This window comes from Pinus tabuliformis, chromosome 7 (genome assembly GCF_031772625.1).
Source record: "Pinus tabuliformis cultivar Carrire ecotype Pingquan chromosome 7, CPIR1, whole genome shotgun sequence".
NCBI classification, from domain to species: domain Eukaryota; kingdom Viridiplantae; phylum Streptophyta; class Pinopsida; order Pinales; family Pinaceae; genus Pinus; species Pinus tabuliformis.
In genome coordinates, this window is record NC_142293.1 from 717,319,366 (window position 1) to 717,343,098 (window position 23,733).

A 23,733-nucleotide genomic window follows, 5' to 3' on the forward strand; every position below is an offset into this window, starting at 1 on the left:
TTCCCTACCCTTGAATACCTGCACACAAAAGAAAATCACCGAACTCTATACCCTGCAAAGACTGTTAGCACATACATATAACTATATTCATAATCAGCATGTAAATACAAAATAACATGAGAAAATGAGATAGCGAGGGAAAAGCTATTTGAGTTTGTATTATACCAAGAATATATTGTACATAGCCATGCACTTCTGCAGACTTTTTCTGCAGCCCTCCCCTCAGCAAGACTCACTGTCCACTGGGCCTGTAATGGTGGCTTATTGCAGAGAGAACTATGAGTGAATACTCCGGCAACACTTCGACATATGTTAATTCTTCCTCTTTGTGATCTATGGAGAGTTATATCGAATGTAGACATCTTTTTGGCCATGTCTGGTCTTTTAATACTTATTTACTTTGAGTGATCAATTTTGACCTAATCCATGTAATTTCTCACTCTGTTGCTCCATCACATTGTAATTGGGGCATTGTTGGCTCTTTGTTGCTTGAAGCCAGTGTACACAGAGCGTTGTTTGGCCTAGTGTTGCTTGGCTACAACTGCAAGGGAGCATTGAAGGCAGCAATTCATGTTTTTTGGAGCTTTCCACAAATCACTTTTGGCATCCTGACTTTTCAGATGATGTTCCCTTCTAGTAGACCCAAGGGGGTGGCATTTTGAGCTATAACAGATGCCCCCTAATGTATAAGGTCAGAAGAGACATTGATGACTGAAATACATTATCATAATAATACCAGTGAGTGAGGCGGAAGGAGGGACCACAGATAGAAGACCTGCCGAGGCTGCAAAAGTCATAGTTAGATACATATAAAATACATCCATGAGGTAGGCATACCCATACTCAACACTGAGAGAAAGAGCATGGTTGCCCACACGACATATCGTGGACTCCTAATCGAGGACTAGTCATGATGCAGATTTATGGCACAATAACTATTAGTAGGGTTGGACATTGATGTTAGTGCCCCCAATGCAACTTGGTAGAGGCAATGGTCATAAGTAAGGTAGCTTGGTCTTCGATTAGTCCATGTGAATGAATGAGCTGATATCGAGCATGCAGGGAATCTATGGAGTGTGAATGAGTGAGCTTATGTTGAGAACTCGTAGAGTCAATCAACATGGGCCAACGATGGAAACCAATTATCAATCATGAGCAAACCTGCCACTGAGGACTGCAAGCTCCAAGGTACTAGACTGTTTCTAGATTTACATCCCAGATAGGGTGTTGACATTGATGGGAAGAGATCTGTCGACCGAGGGCTTTGATGTATCCCCCATCAATCGACACGAAGCTGACATCAAGATGAAATCTCTAATATTAGCAGTTGAAGAACTTATACACAATTGATACAAGGATGGCCGAAACAAAAGGTATAATGATACATGCAAATGGTCGACACTGATTGGGACTTCCCTTGAACATATAATGGAATGACAGAAAAGTGAACTTGGCAGCATCGACTGAAAAATACCAAATAGACACAATGGCGACACAGAAGGCATCACCAAAGCCTATAGACTGGAAGGGTAACCAATGAGGTGAGATACTGACCCAATAATAGAGTGACTTGACTCAAGCTAATGGCGTGGCTCTAAAGCTCAACAAAAACAAATTGTTAAAGTATGACTCAAACAAGTGCCATTTTCAAGGGCGACATACAATTGCCATGATAGAACACAGGAGAAAAATGCATTTCTCGCCTCCCTTTTTGTATAGTGGATCCCCTTCATAGTTTAGCTAGCATGAAAGAGATGACAAGTGACCTCGATAGGTGTGTGTTCAATTTAGTTTTAACGAGCTTGAAAAAGGGGTGAGAGAATACTTAAGAGTAGGTTCCTTTCTTGTCAGTTTGATAGTGAGGTAGAAAAAGAGATAAAAGTGCACACCCATGTCCTCATGGCTTAATGAGCTTGAGAATGGAGAAGAGATTGCTCGCTGGCTTTCATTTGAATAATGAACATTGAAGAGTGAGAATGGAGAAGAGATTGCTCGCTGGCTTTCATTTGAATAATGAACATTGAAGAGTAAAGAATGGAAAGAACTTGACATTTTTAGGTAGGTTTAACGAGCATGAAAAGATTGCAAAAAAAGCTTGGGATTTTCATTGTTTAACGAGCATGAAAGCAATACCAAAAGGAATCTCGTCCTAAAGAGATGGGTGGTATAATGATATGCATCTTGTTCCGAGGATGATGGAACCAACCTAAGCAAAGCAAGAGGCGGTGGTAAAGTGTTTGCTAATGGAAATCCACTCATCACAATAGTCTCTTTGAAAGGTGATGATGGGTTGCAATATGGAGGCAAGGTTGATGCAAAGGGAAGTGGTTAAGCACATATTAGCAATAGTGGTAAAGTGTCTGCTAATGGAAATCCATTCATCACAGTAGTCTCTTTAGGAGGTTATGATGGGTTGCAAGATGGAGGCAAGGTTGATGCAAAGGGAAGAGGTTAAGCACGACTACAAGGTTGGCAAGTGGAATGGAGACAAGCATTGTTATGACAACATCTAACAAGACATTGAAGACTGTGAGCACAAGCGACCAAAAAACAATGAATAACAGAGTGAGGACCTCTTAAAGGGTGATAGTGGCCAAAAACAAGAGACAAAGAGAGGCATGAGGGTCAATTACGATGTCATGGTAGGTACTAAAGAGGATCCCCAAACCTACGAATGAACACAACATGGGCACCAAAACGACAATCAATTGCTATTCTAGGGCACCCATGAAGGGTAGGCTCTACTGCACAAGTTATGACGTGCAAAGCAGATATGGTTAATGTTGCAACTTGGCGGGGGTGGGCCCTAAGGAAAAGTGAAATGAAGATGAAAAAGGTCAATAGTGCAGTGACAAGATTGATGAATCCTAATCCGAGATGTTAGCTCTGACTTTAGACCTCAAGGAAACAATGAATTTGTTGTCATTTTGCATATTTGTTTTTTGTTTGAATTATATATGTATGTACAAAGCATGACACAGTTTGATAGATTATGTAAGGATTCCAATTGATGTGTATGAACTCATGTGTGGTTGTTGGTAACATATGGCACACAATGATGTGGCATGCCACATCCAATTGAACTTCCATGTTCCTAAAGGTTGATGATTTTGAGAAATTGAGAGACTTACAACTTATATTGGATTTCTCTTTCTTTAGTAATTGCTTGTGAATTAGTTGACTTCTTATTACTATATATTATGTTTCTTTTCATCAAACAATTTCCATAACATGGAGATCACAGAAACAAGAAGAACACAAGATATAGGCTCCAAGACAGGGCAAAATCCCTCCATTAGGAAAACCCAAAAATATTTCTTCTTATAGAATCAGATCAAAGTGAGATATTCAAGACCCATGACCACATGAAAATTCCAGCCCTCAAGATGCTAAGTCAAAACTTCCTTCTTCCTAGCAAATCCACCAGCAAGAGACTAGCAACAAGAGATGTACTAAGGCAGAACTTTCACAAACTTAAACTTCAAGAAGAAGCTCTTTCTTTAGACTTCTGTCCTCCTCTTCTTCACTATTCCTCTTTGCGATATTTCAGAACAACTCATGTGAATTATGTGTATCTAAATGAGCAAAAATAATCTTCTATTTATACTGTCTAGAGGGGTGCGAATAAACATGTCCTTTCTGGCAAGGATGACTTGATGGGTATGCCGACTTTGGCATCTAGAGGGTTTTTGATAAAAAATACATATTTTAAAGATTCTTTTTTCCTTTTCTTTACAAAGGTCCAAATAGGACTTTGACTCTTTGACTCAAAAATCTATAAGCATGAAGAACATGCTTGTATAGAAAAATAATAATAATTTTTCTTTTTCTTTTCTTTTGCTTTTTACATAAAATACAAATTGATACAAGTACAAAAATAAATTTGAAGACCAAACCTAGTTACTTTTCCAATAGAGGATTCGAAGGATAGCTTAGAACCATAACATTATCAGCGATGGTCCTAGGACATAAAGCCTGAATGGTCTCCTGAGCTAAGACAACTCCATGATAATGACGATCAAAGACATGAAGAGAATATGAGACATTCATCAACGAGGGAGTTCAGAGTGGATAATTTGGTAGCAGGTTTAGAGATGGAAATACTAGACTTGACTTGGTTTTAGGGTGTTATGTCATTGAATGACTCAAGAAATGCCCCCAGGCCTGATTAAGATTTTGTTTGTCAAGCTCCATCATGTTCGACTATGAGAGAAGAGAGGCATCATGATGCATAGTCTCCCATGGCTTATCTTGTGAAGCCATGACCTCCAAGATGGCCTTGTTTGAAGGAAACTCAATATCAAGGGAGTCATGTGAAGGTGATGGAATGATGACGCATGTGGAAGTGCAGTTTGATCATTTTGCGTATTAGGATGGAGTTTCTGACCAATGTCACCAGGTGGTGGTGGGACCATTGAAGAGGTGATTACTTCCACAAAAGGTGGCATTGTGCCACTATGAGATTCATCTTTTGTAAGCATCGCCCGAGGATTAGGAGGTCCAAGAGATTAACTAGTGACATAAGAGATAATGTTAATGGTGGAAGCAAATGGACATGGGTCCAGTGGAGCAAGGGGGAAGACACCCATTAACGAAGAGTCTTTGAACATCCCTGCTCCAATCCTTTTAGTAGCAAAAGTGGAATCACATACAAAGGGGATTGATTGATTATTGTGAAAAAGCAAGTCTGTAGAAAATTAGTTGGTCGATAGAGAGTATTTTACCTTGATGGTGGAACATCACGATACAAAAGAATGAAGATTAGTGAAGCATGACCCTTATATGACCCTTCGTGACTCGCGGGTCTTAACGAGTCATATGCTGAGGCCCAAAACGAGTCACTGTCATAGAACCCGCACATAAGACCCTTACCAGTGCTGACTCGCATACGACTTGCACTGACTTGTTGACTTTCATACGACTCATGTCAAACTCGTAAGAACCTGTATAAAACTCGTCCCTGAAAACAAATTTCGATTTTCTTTTTTTCTTTTTCTTTTATTTGAGGTCAGATGGAGGGAAAGGGAAAATGGAGGGAGTTTGTATTTTGCTGAGTCTTATGCAGGTCGTTCTTGATCCTTATACGAGTCGTTGAGTCTTATACGAGTACGAGTCGTGCAATACTGCTGAGGATACGACAACAGTCATGGCATAAAACCAACTTCGCCCAAGTAGGAGGTTGTAATCTAATGGTGGATCAATGACCTCAACCTCAATTGAGATTGTTTTCCCTTGGAGCTCTATAAGCAAAGTAGAGAAAACCCCTTGAGGCTACAAGGTATGCCCATCAAAAGCCTTTAGCGTTGATCCAAGTGTAGACAAAGTCGGGGAACCTAGAGCTTTCCAACACTTAGATGAAATGATACATGGAGATGCCCCCTCATCCAAGTCTACATTTTCTGAAGGCGTGAACCACTATTTGGAAGGCCATTGGCCTCCATAGCAGCAGACAACACCCTACGGATTTTCATCGATGCTCAGACACTACTAGCGATCCACTTTTGGGATGATGGTGATATTCTTGGTACATTATGCCTAGCAGGCCCCCATAGGAGCCCAACACTCTTGGCAGGTGCCCCAGGACTTGTATGATGTCATGGCAACATTCATTCCACCACTTGGACCCTTGCAGAGGATCTATAGGTATCTTTGATTCATATGGAGACCCATGGGGTCATTTATGTGCCCTTAGACCCACTAGGAGCACCACAGGTCTACTACTTGGAGAACAAGGGGCCACCCCCTTGTCCATCATATTCTGAGGAATTTATTCCTCAATATGGCACTTTTGGATATTATTGTGTTTCGAGGGCCCCACGACATATACATATTATTATTTGGCCCCTTGTGAGGCTTATTTTTACGCTTGTCAGCTAGTTTGGTGGGTTTGTCATCAATAGGGTTTGATTTGCACATTATTTTATCATTAGGGTTAATGTAGGCCCATATGCTAATTCAAACTCCTTAGGAGGCTATATATTGATGTTAGATACATTCATTTGGATCATCACTTGACTTGGGATCTCTCTAATATTAGAGAACTTCGCATTTTTTTCCTTGGAGGACATTTTTTGGAGATGGATGAATTTTGACGTATGGATTTGGGCTATTTATCTTGTCTTGGAGCTTTGTCTTGAAAACAAAATGTTGGTTAGATATATTCTATAACGTTAAAGTAAATTTGATGTTATTATTCTTGTCGTTGCATACTGCTAAAATTATTGTTGGTTGCTGCATGATTGAAATGTGGAATTGAGCATTTTTTAGCTAATTTAATGTATGGGCCACTGTTATATGAATGAAATGTCCCAGAGATTGTTTGTCTCGACAAGCTTGCATCGTTTGCTTTGAAGTATAAATGCTTGAAGGTTACTTTTCTTTTCTTTCTCTCAAAATTGGGTGAAGCTGGCTTTCTGGGCATCCTTGATCAAGAAACCAAGGTCTTACTCATCATCAACCTTGACTCCATATCCCCAAGTGAATTAGGCACTGATCCCTTAAAAGGGGTGATCATTTTAACCCTCTTTTTACTATTTTCCCCTTCTTCCCCAAGTGTAGCCCCATTAGGTCACCTAGGGCATCAATTTCCTGGGAATTGACCCAAGGAACAAATTTGATCTCCTACAGGCTACTGCGCTGGTGGGTCCACTCCCTCTCCAAATTTGAGGCAATTCTAACAGTGGAATTTCTGGGAATCCCAAGCTCCTCTAGGATCGAATTTTCCCTAGGCATCCCCAAGGCTAGACCTCAACAAGATCAATTCAACCTTTTGAAGTAAATATTCTTGTTCGGTCCTTTCCCTTCACCTTGTCCAGGATAGGAACATCATTGATTGCTGTATTCCATCCCCGAACCTGGGCTGGCTCCACTTGGTCCCATATGGTCCCACATCTCAATAAAGATTATTTGTCAAGGACCATTTGGGAATCCAAGTTTCCCAAGGATTATAGGGATTGAGAACCTCGTCCGTAAGTCAATTCCTTCTCCCTCAACCCTCCAATCCTCACCCCTTACCCTTGGAAAGCCAAGCCCCTTGCTTAAAGAGAAAGGAAGTTCTATTCATCACTCCATCCTCGGGAAAAGTGTTTGTAGGGCCACCTTCCACCTATTCATTGACATATAATTTACAAGTGATCCCTACACTACTGGGACTCCTCCCATTGGTGAAAGTACGTAAAGAGAAGGGAGACTTCGCTGTGGTGACAGTGGGCTAAGCCTCCAACGTTTCCCTGAACCTAGCAATTGCCCTCTTAGGAACCCCTTTAGGGCCCCTGCTGGTTCGAGTGGTAACAGGACTAATTAGCTAAATCAAACTCATTAGAAGTGTATAAATCCAAGTGATGTGAACTCATTTTAGCATCATCACTTGGATTGGACTTGTATCTCTCTTGAGAATTTCGCACATCTTCTTGGAGGACGAATTTTGGATCATGGAATGAATTTTGATGTTTGGATTATTTTCTCTTGTCTTGGAGCTTCTTGAGTACCAAATTCTTCATGGTTGGATATACTCTTAATACATGTAAGTACAATTTAATGATTTTTTTTTCTATTCTTGTCACATATATTGTTGCTGGGATTTCGCTATACTAGGGTTGATTTATTGCATCCATTTATGCGAAGTTGTGGAAATTCATTTTATAGATAGTGATGTTTCATGTATGGGCCATGTATTATGAATGAATGTTCCTAGAGATGCTTCTTCATTGAAATTCATCTTGATAAGCCATCAATCTTGCAAAACGAAGTATAAAGTTCTTGAAGTTGCTTTTGCTGCTGCCCTAATGCTATGTGAAGTTGTCTTTGAGGCCTCCTTGACATAGAAAATTCAATGTCCATAGTCATAATTACTCTTGACTCCAAATCTCCCCAAAGGATTAGGCACTAGTCCACCATAAGGTGATCACCTTAAACCTATTTTCCTTCTCCCCTCTTCTCTTCTCTAGGTCTAGTCCTCTAGGTCACCTAGGGCATCAATTATCTCACAATCTAGCCATCCAAATACTTCGATTTTTGGTCCACAATTGCGCTGGTGTGTCCTTAAGAAGCCCTCCAAATTTCATGAGATTCCGATTGTGGGATCTTGAGATATCGCAAGCCCTAGCTCAAAGACCAATTCTTGCCCTTGGTTTCCCTTAGGCTAGAAACCTCACTGGGATTCTTGCATTGCCTTTCATTGAAAATTCATTCCTTAATCCCTTTCCCCTCCCTAATTAGGTCAAGCATATCATTGCTTGCTAAATCCTATCCCCTTGACCTAACATCAGGTCCACTTGGTCACGTTTTGTTCCATGCACTATTAAGGGTAATTCGTCAAGGATCACGTGGAATCCAAGCTTTCACAAGAATTTAAGACCTAGGAACCTCCATTATAAGATACATACCATAAACCTGAGCCTTGAAATTCCCCTTAAGCCCTTCATTGAGAGCTTTCAACCTTGCCTTCCAAAGAAAGCAAGCCACATATTTGAGCCTCTCTTGTGAATAGGCTTCGAGGATCACCCCTCACCCTATCATTGGTCCATCCATTTCGTGATCCTCATCATAATGAGTCTCCTCCCATCGATGAATGTCCGTAAATAGTAGGGAGCCTTCGCTGAGGTGGTAGTGGGCTATTGCTCCATTATTGCCCTTAGTCTAGTAGTAGCCCTTCAAGGATCCCCTTTTAGGGCCCCTGCTAGTTTGAGCAGTAACAACACCAACATAACTAAAGGCTCCCTTAAACAGATCTACCCCAAGTCCTCTAATCCTATATTGGATGAAAGCAGCTAAGAACGAGGACCAAAGGGATTGGCCATGGCCGACCGTAATAGGCCTAGGATACCTTAATACATAGCTTCACATGGCCTACAAGGCTTTAACTTGCATCCTTTGGACTTACAATGGTGTTATCAAAATAAGAAAAATGACCATATGTACCCTTGTTGAAATGAAGGGTAACATTCCCTCTAGATTTGCAAGTAGTACATAGGAAGTCCATGGGTGTCATCCTGCAAGGTGTCATGAAATGGTTTTTTGAACACTCCATACAGTCTATGGTGTGACAAGTCCTTTGTGAATGGATATGTGGAAGGGATATAGCACGGATCTGTATGGTATCCATTGTATGTATGTTTCTGACAAATTCCCATGTTGCATCTCCCAATAAAATGAAACAACATTAAAGCATTTAAGATATCAACATTTGTGGCAACTTCGATAGCCTGACAATTGAACATTTGCCATCGATCTTCATCTATTCTCTCTTTATGTGAGAAATTTTATAATGTAGATGCATGCCAATCAATAACCGAATGTTTGGGGAAATGTCTCACTCTATTTTACATTTTACATCCCATAAAATATTTGATGTGGCAATAGTAAGATATTAAGCGAGTTCTGTTGGTCATCTACTCGAGCATTATGTTGGCAATCATTTGATGACTTTATAATGAATAATTTTCAAAATCAAGGCTCATGCAACATCCTTTTTTGCAGGTTATGTGTTGGCAACTAGTGCTGCTTCTCTATGGAATCCAACTTAGAGCTAGCATCATACTTTGAAACAATATAAAATTCTCTCTCTCTCTCATCATATATATATATATATATATATATATATCGTATTATCGAGAGAGAGAGAGAGAGAGAGAGAGAGAGCATCATATATATATATATATATATATAGAGAGAGAGAGAGAGAGAGAGAGAGAGGATCATATATATATATATATATATATATATATATATATATATATATATATATATATCGAGAGAGAGAGAGAGAGAGAGAGACTGTTGGACTGTGGTCTAGACTCTAGTTGCAAACTGGAGCAGTTGCCATGAGGGTGACCAATTCAAACCCCGATGGGATCACAACCAATATTTTCCCATCCTGTGTACTGATGATGCTTAGCCTTCGGGCTGTTGATGTAGTCACAGCCAATGTTACTGCTGCTTAGTGAGCCTTAAGGCTGACCAAACATGATCCTCTTTCCAATGGGTTTATAAACACATAAATATAGTGAGAGATATATGGATGTATATATGTTATCTTTTATATATGCTGTTTCCAGCTGTACTGTATCAAAACTTTTATTAAAAATGATATTCATATCTGTATCAATATCAATATCGTGGTATCTTAGAATAGAACTACATCTGGGGCAGTACATGATACTCTTAAGATGCTAATATCACAAATGAGGTAAGACTGTCAACCATTAGGACTATGAAGTGGCATTGGCCCTCATCGTGTCTCAATACTGTACGGTATTTCTTAAAATTGAAACTTATTATTGAATAGCAATATCATTTTATTTAAGGCACACAAATCTTGTGATGCACTCACAAGACATTCACATACTATACATCACTGAATCGTATATCTTTATTTGGTTCTGTGTTACAATATAAACCTTAATTATTTTAATTCATTGACAGTTGTATGATTTTTTATTATGTTTTTGTACAAAAGTCAGTAATTTCTTCAATCCTCCATTTTCATATTGAACTCTGTTTATTTCAAAACTCGAAACTTATATTTTCATTCCTTTGAGATGTGAACCCGAAATAATAATTAGACCATTTAATGCTTAATAAAGCACCATCCACTGTACCACTTGTGACATATCCCATGATTCAGGCATTCAGCACAAACATGGTAATATTGTTATTCATGCGTCCAGCACAAACATGGTAATATTGTTATTCATGCGTCCAGCACAAACATGGTATTTATTCTGTTCTTAGGATTCATAAATTTTGGCATAGTGGTAGTAGTATTGCCTATATATTTATCAAATTTTTATTCTGTCATTTCTATCTTTCGCAGCGGAACACGATCTATGCACGCGTTGATGCAGCACTACATAAAATTCGTGACACAACAGAGGTATTGACAAATATAATCTCATGTCCATCCTTGTATGTGAGTGGTCAGTGATACAAGTGTCTGTCTGACCAACGCATCATGTTCATGGATGAAGAATTTCCCTTGATTTACAGGGAGGAAGGTCACAAGTTTACTCATTTTTCTTGTAATAGACAAATTGCTCCCTTTACAAATTGAGACTCGTTTTCCTTGTACAACTCTGGTATTTAGAATCCTTCAAATCTTGTGCATGACATCCTCAGGCAGTCCAGTCCTTTGCAAATGAGCATTTGAAAACACCACTTGGGGAGCCAGTGAAAGGCCAACGGAAGAAGTCAACTGCAGAGTTGTGGCTTGATAAGTTCTACAAGAAGACAACCAGCTTACCAGAACCTTTTCCACATGAACTTGTTGAGCGCCTAGAACAATTTCTTGATGTATGTCTTCTGCTTTCTCTATATTGGTATATTTCTGATCACATAATCTAACGAGCACAGATTGCCACAGATTTTATGTTATTACCTCTCGTAATATTTCAAACCATACAGACATTTTGGGAGAATATTAAATTTTGACCTTTGTTTTTGTAGGTGCAGTTTTAACATTTTGAAATCTTATATGGTGTGCAGAATCTGGAAGAGCAGTTTGTGGGTCTAGCTGGACTGTTGTATAACCATCTTTTGGATGATGCTCATAAGAATTCCTCCGAAATATTTCAAAATACAATGTTTACCCAGCAGTAAGTATTTATGCCAAAAAATGAAGTAATCTTTTGTTTATTGAACTGACAGTGATTTAGTATTTTTGAGATTAAACGGAACTGATTATCAGGAGAAGCAAGCTATAATTGTAATGCATTTATATTCAAAAACCTAATCGCCTAAAGATCAGGTGTTATGGAGAGAGCATGTGCTACGTGCATGGTGAGTGAGACTTAGGAGAGCTTTAGTTGTAAGGATGATTGGTGATTGGACCTTACAAATGCACATCCTATACATGATTGCATCTGCAACAGGCATCCAATAAAGAATTATCCTAATGCTTCTTGGATGGAATAATGGCTTACTTGTGTCCACTGCTTATCACAATCTTTTGTATAGATTGAACCTCAACCAAACTAAATGGCATGAACTTACTGTTAATATAATGGTTGCTAATTGTCCAATTGATTCTAAGCAGTGTTGCAAGAAACATTTAACTCCCTGGTGTTTGGATCCCCGTGAAACACCAGGAAACATGGAAACACGTACCATATGCACCTGAAACATTGTGAAATGTTGCATCTTGCATTTCACGTTTTGGAAAATAAGGGAAAATGCCATGTAGTGTTTCAGGTACATTTTCCCTGCTAAAGACTCTGTCTTCGCCTCCAAAAGCATGTTTTGGCTTGGGAAATGAACACTGGGAACCACCCAAACATCTAAACTTGGAAGCAAATCTTTGATAAAGATACATAGACACTAATTTTTAATGACAATAAAACAGAAGAAAGAAAAAAAAACCTGTGGGATTTTTTTTTCTTTGAAGATGATGTGCCGTTTATAAAAGAAAATCACATTTTTGAAAAGTTTATATATATATATTATTTTTTTTCGTACCACATTTCCTCGTTTCCAGATTTGAGGGATCAGTTTGCAGTGTGTATCCATTTCAAAAACTGATACCCATTTCCATGTAAAATTCAATCTAGATTCTATGTAACCATTGCTTGTTAAAGAGTTGATTTGACAACAATGTCATTCTCTATAAGCTAGAAAGGAGGGTTAACTGTTTGTAAAGATGGTCATAATTAGGTCAAAGGAATATTGGGCCACAGGTGTTTGTTAGCTGATGAAGAAGACATCTTGGTTAGTTAGCTTCAATAAAAAGGCATTATTACAACAAAACCTATCCCAAATAATGTAAAGTTCTAAGCATCAAGGGACTAGTCTTGTGCGACTCAAGAAGGCTACCCGCTGCCACCATGACAGCTCGTCCTCTCACTTTTGGTTAGCTCTTCTCCAACTCAGGGCACAATTCCCTAAAAGGTGAGGGATCACTTCCCTTTGCTCAGTATAACCCCATTCACCATACTTCCTGTCTGGGTCCACAAGGAGTTAGCCTTCCCCTCCCCTTGTTTACAACTTGGATCGAGCTTGGAACGATGACCCAAAGGTTGATGCAGCCAAAAGAAAAGAAAAAGCATAATTTGGCCACTCTCAATAGGAAATGTACCATAAACTGCAAAAGATGGTCGGGACATTCAAATTTAGCACGTGGGCAAAAGCCAAACGTCAGCGCTACCCCTATCAACATGGCCATCACCCTAGTTGCTAGGGCTCCTCATATTGGCCCCTTAGATCACCTGGGAACCTATGATTGTCCCAACCCCTAGTGGGTGATGAACTGCCCCACATAAAGGGGATATTCACTGCTATATCCTACATAATATGCTCTCATCCCCTTGAGCCTCGAGCAGTTACAAAAGAAAAATCTACAAAAGGAAAAAGGCATATGAAGAAGGGTGGAAAAACAATGGCCAGGGTAACTCGAGTACCACGATTACCCCCTCCTACACTCATATATTGAAATGTGGGATACCCTTATCTTAGCTACCCTTGTATTGTGGTGTTAGGCTTGGAGCCTTCCCTTAATGCCCCACTCCATTCCATCATTATTTTACATACGACCTACCATTTGATGGATGTACCATGGACATGTCACCCCCCCTTTAGAGGTTGAAACCACCTAATAGGGTCCTTGGTTAACATTCTTCTTGAACTTGGAGACACTTGTACGTTCTGAAACTCACTATGGAAGGGCATGCCACTATGAAGTGGCCACTTAGTTTCATGATTTGTAAACTCATTACGCAATTGCACTAACGATTGGTTGTATTGGAGTGTGAGGGGACACATTGGATCTTATACAGGATTGCAGGTGGGTCTTCATCTAGGGTTTGGTTTCCCTATATGTGGTCCATGTGAAAATTCCAAAACTGGAATCCTATTGTAGCAATTGGAATTTATTTTTATAATTGTCAATTATTTTAACAATTTATCTGCTACGACAAATATCAAATAAATCACACTGCAACCTTCACAAATAAAATACTGCGGAAATAATAGCGCTGGAAACTGAGAAAATACTAGCGCACACACAATAAAAATGACACCATTATTTTTGGACAAATGTCCCCGGAAAAACCCAACTTGGGAAAACCGGTGTAGTAGCTAAGGGTTTTATTATTATGCAATAGTGAAATTCTGAGTACAATCTATGGATGCCTAACTGGCAATCCAAACAACAAGAAAATTTGGGAAAAAATATCTGAGGGAATTACCTTTTTTCCACAAGCAATCCCGACACAACTTCTCTTCAGAAACTTGTCCTCCTGGACCCTCTGCGTTAGCCTTTGCGTCACTCTACACAGACCCTATGACGTTTAGCCTCTGAACTGTCTCTGATGAAGTCGTTCTGCCCGTCTCTGCCAAGGAAATTGCTTCTCTGACACTCTGGACCCTATCCTCGGCCTCTGGAACTGAAAACAGATTTCTCTCCAGCTAAATCGAATTGCTTCTCTGAATCAACTGTGCTGCCTCATTGGGAATAACTTGGCCCCTTGCTGCTGCCTCTGTGGATTTGGAAAATGTCCTTTGGATTATTGTCTTTGCTCCTCACTGTCTGTGCTTCGATCTTTGGCTCTCTAACAACTGTTGTTGCTCTCTGGAAATCGATCTGCCAAGGAAATCAAACTGCTAGTGTGTCTTCTCCAAGTGCCCATTGACTTCCTGTTATAATCCACTGTTGGAACATCAACGACCAAGATTAAAACTTAATCATTGTCTAGGATAATCTTAGAGTCGTTTCGTGTGAGTTTCTAGATGATTCGCACCTTGGCTTAATTAATTCTGATTAACTAATCATATTCCCTAAGTTTAGACTTAGGAAATATTTAAAACTGGTTAATAATCTAATTAAGTCATTTCTAGGTGGAATTTCCAGAAATGATTTACGGTTTTTGGAGATCTCATGTATTCTAGCCTCTCCACCAAATTTCATGGCTACAACACATCTGATGCTACAAAAATTAACAGTCCAAGCCCTCTAGAGGGTCATATTGGCATTTGTAGGGTGAGCGTTGAGAGCCACGGGTCTCCATTTAGATCTCAAAAAAAATCTAATTCCTTTGATCCTCTTCTCCACCCCAACTTGGTCAAGTCCATTAGTTTGTTGTTCAACCCCAAAACCTTGACCTCGTATGGGCCCACTAGGGCTTCTTTGTGGTCTCGCAACTTTGTAACTCCAATTTCACAAGAATTTCTTAGAAACCCTATCTTTCTAGGATTCTTTGGTTTAGGACGCCTTATATCAAGAAATATCCCTGAACCTTTGGATCAAGGTATCCTTTTAAGCCCTTCTTAGAGAGCCATTCATCTTGCTTCTAAAGCAAGTAAGCTTGTCATTTGAGCCTCTCTTGTGAATAGGCCTTTGGAATCAATTTACACCCTGTTACCCCTCAAACGAGCAGCGGTCCTAAAAGGGGATCCTTGAAGGGTTAATACTAGGCTAAGGGCAACAATGAAGCTAAAGCCCACTGTCACCACAACTAAAGTTTCCTACTATTTATGGACTTTCACTGATGGGAGGAGACCCGATATATAGAGAAGCACTTATGAAGGATAGATCAACTAAGATGGGTGTGAAGAGATCTTGATGACCCTTTCTTACGAGAGACCCAAGAGTGGGACTTGCTTGCTTCTTAGGCAAGGTGCAAGGTTCTCTAGGATAGGGGAATAGGGATTTGAGGGATTGGCTTAGGGAATGTAACTTGTAAAGGAGATTCCTAAACCCTAAAATCCTTGTGGAACTTGGTTTCCCAAGTGGTTTTTGAAGAGTTGACTTAGATAAGATACGAGACGACACAGGATGAAGTGGACCTAGGTTAGGCCAAGGGGAGGGAGTTTAGCAACCAATGATATGCTTGACCTAATTAGGGAGGGGAAAGGGATTAAGGAATGAATTTTCAATGAATGGCAGTGTAAGGATCCCAGTGAGGTTTCTAGCCTAAGGGAAGCCAAGGGCAAGAATTTGTCTTCGAGTTAGGGATTGCGATATCTCAAAATCTTACTGTCGAAATTTCATGAAATTTGGAGGGCTTCTTGAAGACACACCAATGGAGTTGTAGACCAAAAATCGAAATATTTGGAGGCTAGATCGTGAGATAAGTGATGCCCTAGGTGACCTAGAGGACTAGACCTAGAGAAGAGGAAAGGGGAGAAGGGAAATAAGTTTAAGGTGATCACCTTTGGGCGAACTAGTGCCTAATCCTTTAGGGAGATTGGAGTCAGGTAGAATTATGACTATGGACCTTTGAATTTTCTAGGTCAAGGAAGCCCCAAAGACAACTTCGCTTGGCACTAGGGCAACAGCAAAAAGAACTTCAATGACTTATACTTCGTTTTGTAAGATAAATGGCTTGTCAAGATGAATTTCAATAATCAAACATCCCTAGGAACATTCATTCATTATACATGGCCCATACATGAAGCATTCACTATCCACAAACAAAATTTCCACAACTTTGCATAAGAGATGTAGCAAATAAGCCCTAGTATAGCAAAATTCCAGCAATAATGTATGTGACATAATTAGAAAGAAATAATAGAATTAAAATGCACTTACATGTATAAGAATATATCCAACCATCCAAAAACTTGCCATCAAGAAGCTCCAAGACATGAAAATTATGCAAACATCGAAGTTCATTCCATGCTCCAAAAATTCTTCCTCCAAGAGGGATAGCAAAAATCTCTAAAGTGATACTAGTTCCAAATCCAAGTGGTGATGATGCTAAAATGAATTCACATCAATTGTATTCATACACTTCTAATGAGATTGATTTAGATAATTAGGCCTGTTACCGCTCAAACTAGCAGGGGACCTAAGGGGGATTCTTAAAGGGAAAATGCTAGGCCAAGGGCAACAAATGGAGACTTAGCCCACTGTCAACTCAGCTAAGGTTCCCTTCTATTTACGGACTTTCACCGACGAGAGGAGACCCGATATGTATGGAGTCACTAATGAATGATAAGTCAATGGATATGAGTGACCTAGACAAACCCTTTTCCAGAAAAGTTCGAAGGATGGAGCTTTGTTGCTTTCTAAGCAAGGCACTATGTATTCTAGGGAAAGGAAGAGAGGATTTTGAGAGTTAGGTTTATGGGATAAGATTTGTGAAGGAGTTCCCCAATCCCTAAAATCCTTGTTAGAATTGGTATCCCAGATGGTTATTGACGAATGATCTTTTAAAGGAGCGGAATCACATGGGGCCAAGTGGACCCGGTCTAGGGTATGAGGAAAGTGTGAAGCAACCAATGATATTCTTACCCTAGAAAAAGTGGGGGAAAGGATCAAAGAAATAATTTCACTTGAAGATGTTGTCTTGACCTTATGAGGTACTAGCCTTAGGGATGGTAGGGCAAGTTTTGATCCTGGAGCTAAGGCTTGACTTTTCTCCCAACTCCACCATTGGAATGGGTTCAAAATTGGAGGAGAGCTAGAGGAAAGGCCAACGCACGTAGGAGATTGATTTTTTTGATGGCTAGCTTGTTAGGAAATTGATGCCCTAGGTACCCCAATGTGGATAGTCTCAGAAGGATGTGAGAAAATATGGATTTTAGTGACCATTCTTGATAGATCAGTGCTGTAATATTTGGGAGAATGGAGTCTATGTTGAGTAAGAGTAGGATTTCTTTGTTCGGAGGCCTCAAGATCACTTCGTTTGCCTTCTAGGTCAAGAAGAAGCAACCTTGCAACTTTTATACTTCGATGTGAAAGAAGAATGGCTTGTCAAGGTTAAATTCGTTGATAGAATTACCTCTAGGAAATTTTGCTCCTATTACTTGGCCCATACATTGAAAGGTGCTATAATAGATACAAATTCCACAATTTTAAGCGATAAATGCATACGACAATTAGCCCTAGAACAATGAAAATCCTAGTCCAACATATATGACAAAAGTAAACAAGAATAACATAAAAGCACTTATTTACATGTAAAAGAGTATATCCAGCCATTCACAATTGACAATTAAGAAGGTCCAAGAGAAGATAGACCAATATCCACACATCAAAACTCATCCATAAAGCTCCAATTCATCCTCTAGAAAAAAGTGCGAAAATCTCAAGAGAGATAAAAGATCCAAACCAAAGTGATGATGAGCAAATGGGCTCATCTCACTTCTATTTATACACAACTTAGGAGTTCAAATTAGCCACCTTCATGTACATAAGCCCCAAAAATAAAATAATGTTCTAATAATACAACTTTTGGTGACAAGCCCACCAAACTAGCTCATAAATGAAAAAGTAAGCCTCTCAAGAGGTCGAATAATAATCTATGCATGGCGTAGGGCCCTCTAAGAGGCCTAATGAGGTCCATGGGTGTCACAATGAAAAATAGGACCCTCAAAAGTAGTGGACTAGGGGTTGTCCCCTTGTAATAACCTGTGGTGCTCCAAATGACATGTGGGGGCACACAAGTGTCCTCATGGACCTCCAAACAAATCAAAGATGCTTGTAGATTGCCTGCAAGGGCTAGGATGATGGTGTAGGTGATGCCACATCATCTTGTAGGTCCTGGATCATCTGCGAAGTGTGTGGTGTGGATTTGGGGCCGGTTGGGCATGATGGATCAGGTGCATCCTCTTCATCTAATGAGTGAACCACGATCAATCTCTAAATGGTTGTGGGAATCCATGGAGTGCAAGTTGCTGCTATGGAGGCCCATGGCTGTCAACGCTCACCCTACATGTGCCAATGTAGCCCTGTGGAGGACCAGGACCCCGTATAGGGAGGCCAAACCCAAATGGAAACCATTTGAAATCTTGCATAAGATCCAATGTGTCCCCTAGCCTTCCAGTACAACAAGTCATTAGAGAAATTGAATAAATGAGCTTACCTAATCATGGACCACAGGTGGGGATTTCATAATGGCCTACCCTTCCATAATGGGCTTTGGGATGTGCCAATGTCTCCTAAACTTCAAATGGGGTTAACCATGTACCCTATTAGGTGGTTTTTACTTCTAAAGGGGATAACATAGTCAAGGTACATCCGTTGAAAAGGTGGGGGCATGTGGCACATAGGTGAATGAAGTAGGGAATGAGAAGGGGCAGCCCTGGGTCACATGTTGGGGTACAAGGGTAGCTAATAAGAGGGAAGCCCACACTTGGGTTTATAATGTATAGCAGGGAGGAATCATGGTACATGAGGTGGCTCGCCGTTGATTTTTCCACCCTTTTTTTTGTTGATTTGGGGTAGCATCGAATGTGCTCTAGCCACGAAATTTGGTGGAGAGTTTGGGGCACATGAGATCTCCAATACTCAGAAAGGGTTTGGGCAGATTCTAAAAAGATCAGGAGATATTAAAATAATTAATATTTTTAATGGAGTCCCTAAGTCTAAACTTAGGGAAAATAAAATTATAATGTGTTTAATATGAATATGTGTTAGAATGGTCCAAAAGACATGGATCAAGCCAGATCTAATCTTAGCTGTCGATTAGGGACTTAATCTCGGCTGTTTATATGTCAACAAGAAAAGTATAAGAGGAGGCTTGAGGGTCACTTGGAGAACACACCAGAGTGATTAGTCATTCTATTCTCTAGAGCAGGGTTTGCTAAGAGAGATAGAAACAATGATCGGAGAGCAACTGAAGGGCATTGAGTACAGAGAGACAGAGAGGCAAAGATAGTACTGGGAGAGTAGCAGAACAACTAGAGAGAGAGAGACGCAGGAGCAGCCAGTGCTCACACAGGGCCACACAGAGGCAGTTAAGTGCTGCGCAGAGCACCAGAGAGGCTAGCATCGCTGACGCAGAGGATCAAAGAGCTGACACAGGGCCGCCTGAGGCTGACGCAGGCCAAGATAGGCTGACATAGGGCCAACGCTGGGCTAGGAGAGGCTGACGTAGTCCAGATTGGGCAGGCACTGGGGTTTCTAGGGTAGATTGGTGCTGAGTAGTTGCCGGAAGGATTATCCGGGGTTTCAGCCAATAGATTTGTCAGAAACTGAGAGGTATTACTGCCAAGGAAATTCTTTGTTGGGTAGGCCAGTTTCGGCACCTAGATTGTACTCTGATATTGCTTAATAAGAAAACCCTCAGATCGCTGCACTGGTTTTCCCACATTGGGTTTTTCTAGGGACATTAGTCCAAAAATAATGTTGTCATATGGTGTGTTTGTTCTTGTTTCTTTTAGTTGTTGATCTGTAATATGTTGAGCATGCACTAGTGTTTATTTTCAGTATTTACATTGTAAATAACTTGTTAAGGAAAATAACAAGTAGGTAGGAATAAATCAGATAAAGTGCATGGAGGGTTTTTAACTAAGTAAACTTAGAAACTTCAACATGGTATCAGAGCTTGATTGCAGATCACAGGAGGACTAAAAGGCATCAGCCGAGCGGAGCAATAACATTAGGAAACAACTGTCCCAAGGTGACAGAAGTTGTTTCTGGCAGCGCAAAAGCCAAGGAGTGTGACGCAGAGCCAGCCAGGGCCACACGGAGGAAGCCGGGAGTTGCGCAAAGCCTTAGAGAGGCCAGCGTTACTGACACAGAGGGCTAGAGGGCTGATGCAGGCCATCCCAGGGTTGACGCAGTGCCAGTGTGAGGCAGAGAGGGGCTGACGCGGTTCGTAGAGAGGTAGTTTCTGGGGTCTAGAAGGCTGCAGGAATATTACAGAGTGGAGCTGGTGAGGGTATTGTAGTCAGAATAGTATCTGACAGAGCAGGGTCAGAGGAGTTGTTACCGAGGGTTTCCAGCCGAGGAACCTGGATCAACAGTGTAGTTGCACAAGACGATCAGAGTAAGGGGCATCTTAACAAGCGACAAAAGGATTTCCAGGAGGGAAATCAGGACTTAGAGGGAGTCCAGAAGAGAACTTCCAGACGGGAAGTAGAGACTAGAGGAGTCGAACAGAGAACTTCCAAGAGGGAAGTAGAGGAGCATCATGGCACTACACGGGGTAAGAGACCAGGATAGACTGGACAGAGCATCGAACTTCGCAGTCTGGAAGGCCAAAATGTTATCAGTGCTTGACAAGAATCATGTCAAGAATTTCGCCTTGAAGGTAATTGTTGTCCCAGTCGACCTAGTGATAATGACAGGTACGAGGAAGCGATGGTGAGGGCCAAGTGCATTATTCTTGACGGGGTCAAGGATCATGTGGTACCACATGTAGCCGAGAATGAAACGACATTTGAGATGTGGGAGGCTCTCAAGAAGCTGTACCAGCATACTTCTGTGCAGAGAAGAACGCTGCTTGAGAATCAGATGAGGTCGTATCAGATGAAGAAGAGACAATCAATTGACACCTTCCTCGGAGGATTAAATGAGATCCTAGACCAGTTGACTGCTATAGGAGCGTCACCGGATCAGGAGCTAATGGTGAGGACAACCATGAATGCTATCTCAGAAGATTGAGAAGTGTTTGTCCAGAGTATACTGGGCAAAGGGACACTTCCACCTTGGGACGAGATGTGGGCAACTCTTCTCTAGGAAGAGATTAGATGCAGTCAAAGACGGGTAGCAGTAGCAAGGGGATCAAAGTGAAGTAGGAGGAGGAAGATGTGGCCCTAGCATCCGAGGGAAAGCAGGAGAAGCGGAAGAAGAAAGATCTCTCCAAGATCAAGTGCTTCCACTGTGGGGAGTTGGGTCATTATGCGACCCAGTGTCCAAGGAAGAAAAGTAAGGGAGAGTCTTCCGAGACTAAGGCAGCTCCAACACGGGAAGAGAAGGAAGATTTGAAAGACGATGACTCTGCCATGAGTGCACACGCACCACTTGAGTGGAAGTGGGGGGACAACGAGTTGTAGTCAGGCGGACTATAGACAATGAGGGGCATGATCCTTGAGGTACCCAACCTCTTGGATTAGACCTTGCTACGGGAGCCTCGAAGAGGAGTAGCAGGACTGGCTGATGTGGGTAGAGACGGATACGGATGGAGAGACAAAGAGAGCTACAGTGCAGGAGTCCCAAGACAATGCGAGGCTAGCAGGCTGCAACAATGCAAGAGGACAAAAGTGTTGCGCCAGTGCAGGACGACACAGAGAGGTGTGCAACAGTGCGAGATGCAGGGAGTTGTTGCAGTAGCACAAAGGTCAGAGAGGGAGCACTTGTGAGCGACAGAGAGAGCTTCAACATCAATGGGTGTCTCTAGCCCAACAGGGAGGTCAGATTGGGAGATCAGTTACTTACTTCTCAGTAACTGAGTTGCAGTGTAGTAGTTGGCAGCACGATGCAACATGATGAGAGCAGGTGCAGTGCAGATTCAGTGCTGGGAGAAAGGACCAGCAACAACATAGATGCAAAGGGAGCTGTCGTACAGATGCAGCAGTGGCAGTGGCAGAACCATGGATAGTAGTACAGGATGCAGCAGTGCAGAGGATGTTGGGCAGGAAGGCCTAGCATCAACACAGGTACCAATGCCGGATGATCAGAGAAATACTCAGTGAGGAGTATTGCTAGAGAACAATCCTCGCTAAGAGGGAATGTTGATTTGGGGTAGCATCAGATGTGCTCTAGCCACGAAATTTGGTGGAGAGGTTGGGGCACATGAGATCTCTAATACCAGAAAGGGTTTGGGCAGATTCTAAACAGGTTAGGAGATATTAAAATAATTAAATAAAATATTAATGTGTATTAATATGAATCTGTGTTAGAATGGTCCAAAAGACATGGATCAAGCCAGATCTAATCTTAGCCATAGATTAGGGACTTAATCTCGACCATTGATATGTCAACAGGAAAAGTATAATTGGAGGCTTGAGGGTCACTTGGAGAACACACCAGAGTGATCAATCGTTCTATTCTCTAGAGCGGGGTTTGCTAAGAGAGATAGAATCAGTGATCAGAGAGCAGCTGAGGGGCATTGAGTACAGAGAGAGAGAGGCAGAGATAGTGCGGGAGAGTAGCAGAACAACTAGAGAGAGAGATGCAGGAGCATCTAGTGCTCACGCAGGGCCACTGAGAGGCAGCTAAGTGCTGCACAGAGCACTAGAGAGGCCAGCGTAGTTGACGCAGAGGCCCAGAGAGCTGACGCAGGGTCTCCTGAGGCTGACGCAGGGCCAACGCTGGGCTAGGAGAGGCTGACACTTTCTAGATTGGGCAGACGCTAGGGTTTCTGGGGCAGATTGGTGCCAAGTAGCTGCTGGAAGGATTATTCGGGGTTTCAGCCAGTAGATTTGTCAGAAACTGAGAGGTATTATTGCCAAGGAAATTCTCTTTTGGGTAGGCCATTTTTGACACCCAGGTTGTACTCTGATATTACTTAATAAGAAAATCCTCGGATAACTGCACCGGTTTTCCCACATTGGGTGGGTTTTTCCGGGGACATTAGTCCAAAAATAATGGTGTCATATGGTGTGTTTGTTCTTGTTTCTTTTAGTTGCTGATCTGTAATATGTTGAGCATGCACTAGTGTTTATTTTCAATATTTAAATTGTAAATAACTTGTTAAGAAAAATAACCAGTAGGTAGGAATAAATCAGATAAAGTGCATGGAGGGTTTCTAACTAAGTAAACTTAGAAACTTCAACACTTTTATGCCTTTTGCCTTTTTATGATTTTCTTTGATTAACTGCTTTGGGCACAAGTGGTTAGAGCATGATGTATAAGATATAGTGGTGAATTACCACTTTTAAGGTGGGGTGGTTCATTGCCCACAGGGGTTGGGACAATCATGGTTTCCTATATGATGAAGAAGGCTCATAAAACCTGTAGGAACTAGGGGGATGACTATGATGATGGGGTAGGGCTCATGTATTCGCTTTTGCCTGCGTGCTAAATTTATTTGTCCTGACCATCTTTTTCGTGTTGTGGTACATTTTCCTATTGAA

The 23,733-nt window shown here is 41.2% G+C and overlaps 1 protein-coding gene across 1 annotated transcript in view; it reads left to right on the plus strand.

Annotated features, from left to right (window-relative positions):
* Positions 1-23,733, plus strand: part of LOC149249539 (uncharacterized) — a 339,013-nt gene that overhangs the window by 263,434 nt on the left and 51,846 nt on the right. Inside the window, exons 13-15 of the mRNA XM_089458737.1 lie at positions 10,814-10,873; positions 11,116-11,289; positions 11,482-11,591. Of these exons, the coding sequence (XP_089314863.1) occupies positions 10,814-10,873; positions 11,116-11,289; positions 11,482-11,591 (344 nt within the window). The remainder of the gene's footprint in view (positions 1-10,813; positions 10,874-11,115; positions 11,290-11,481; positions 11,592-23,733) is intronic.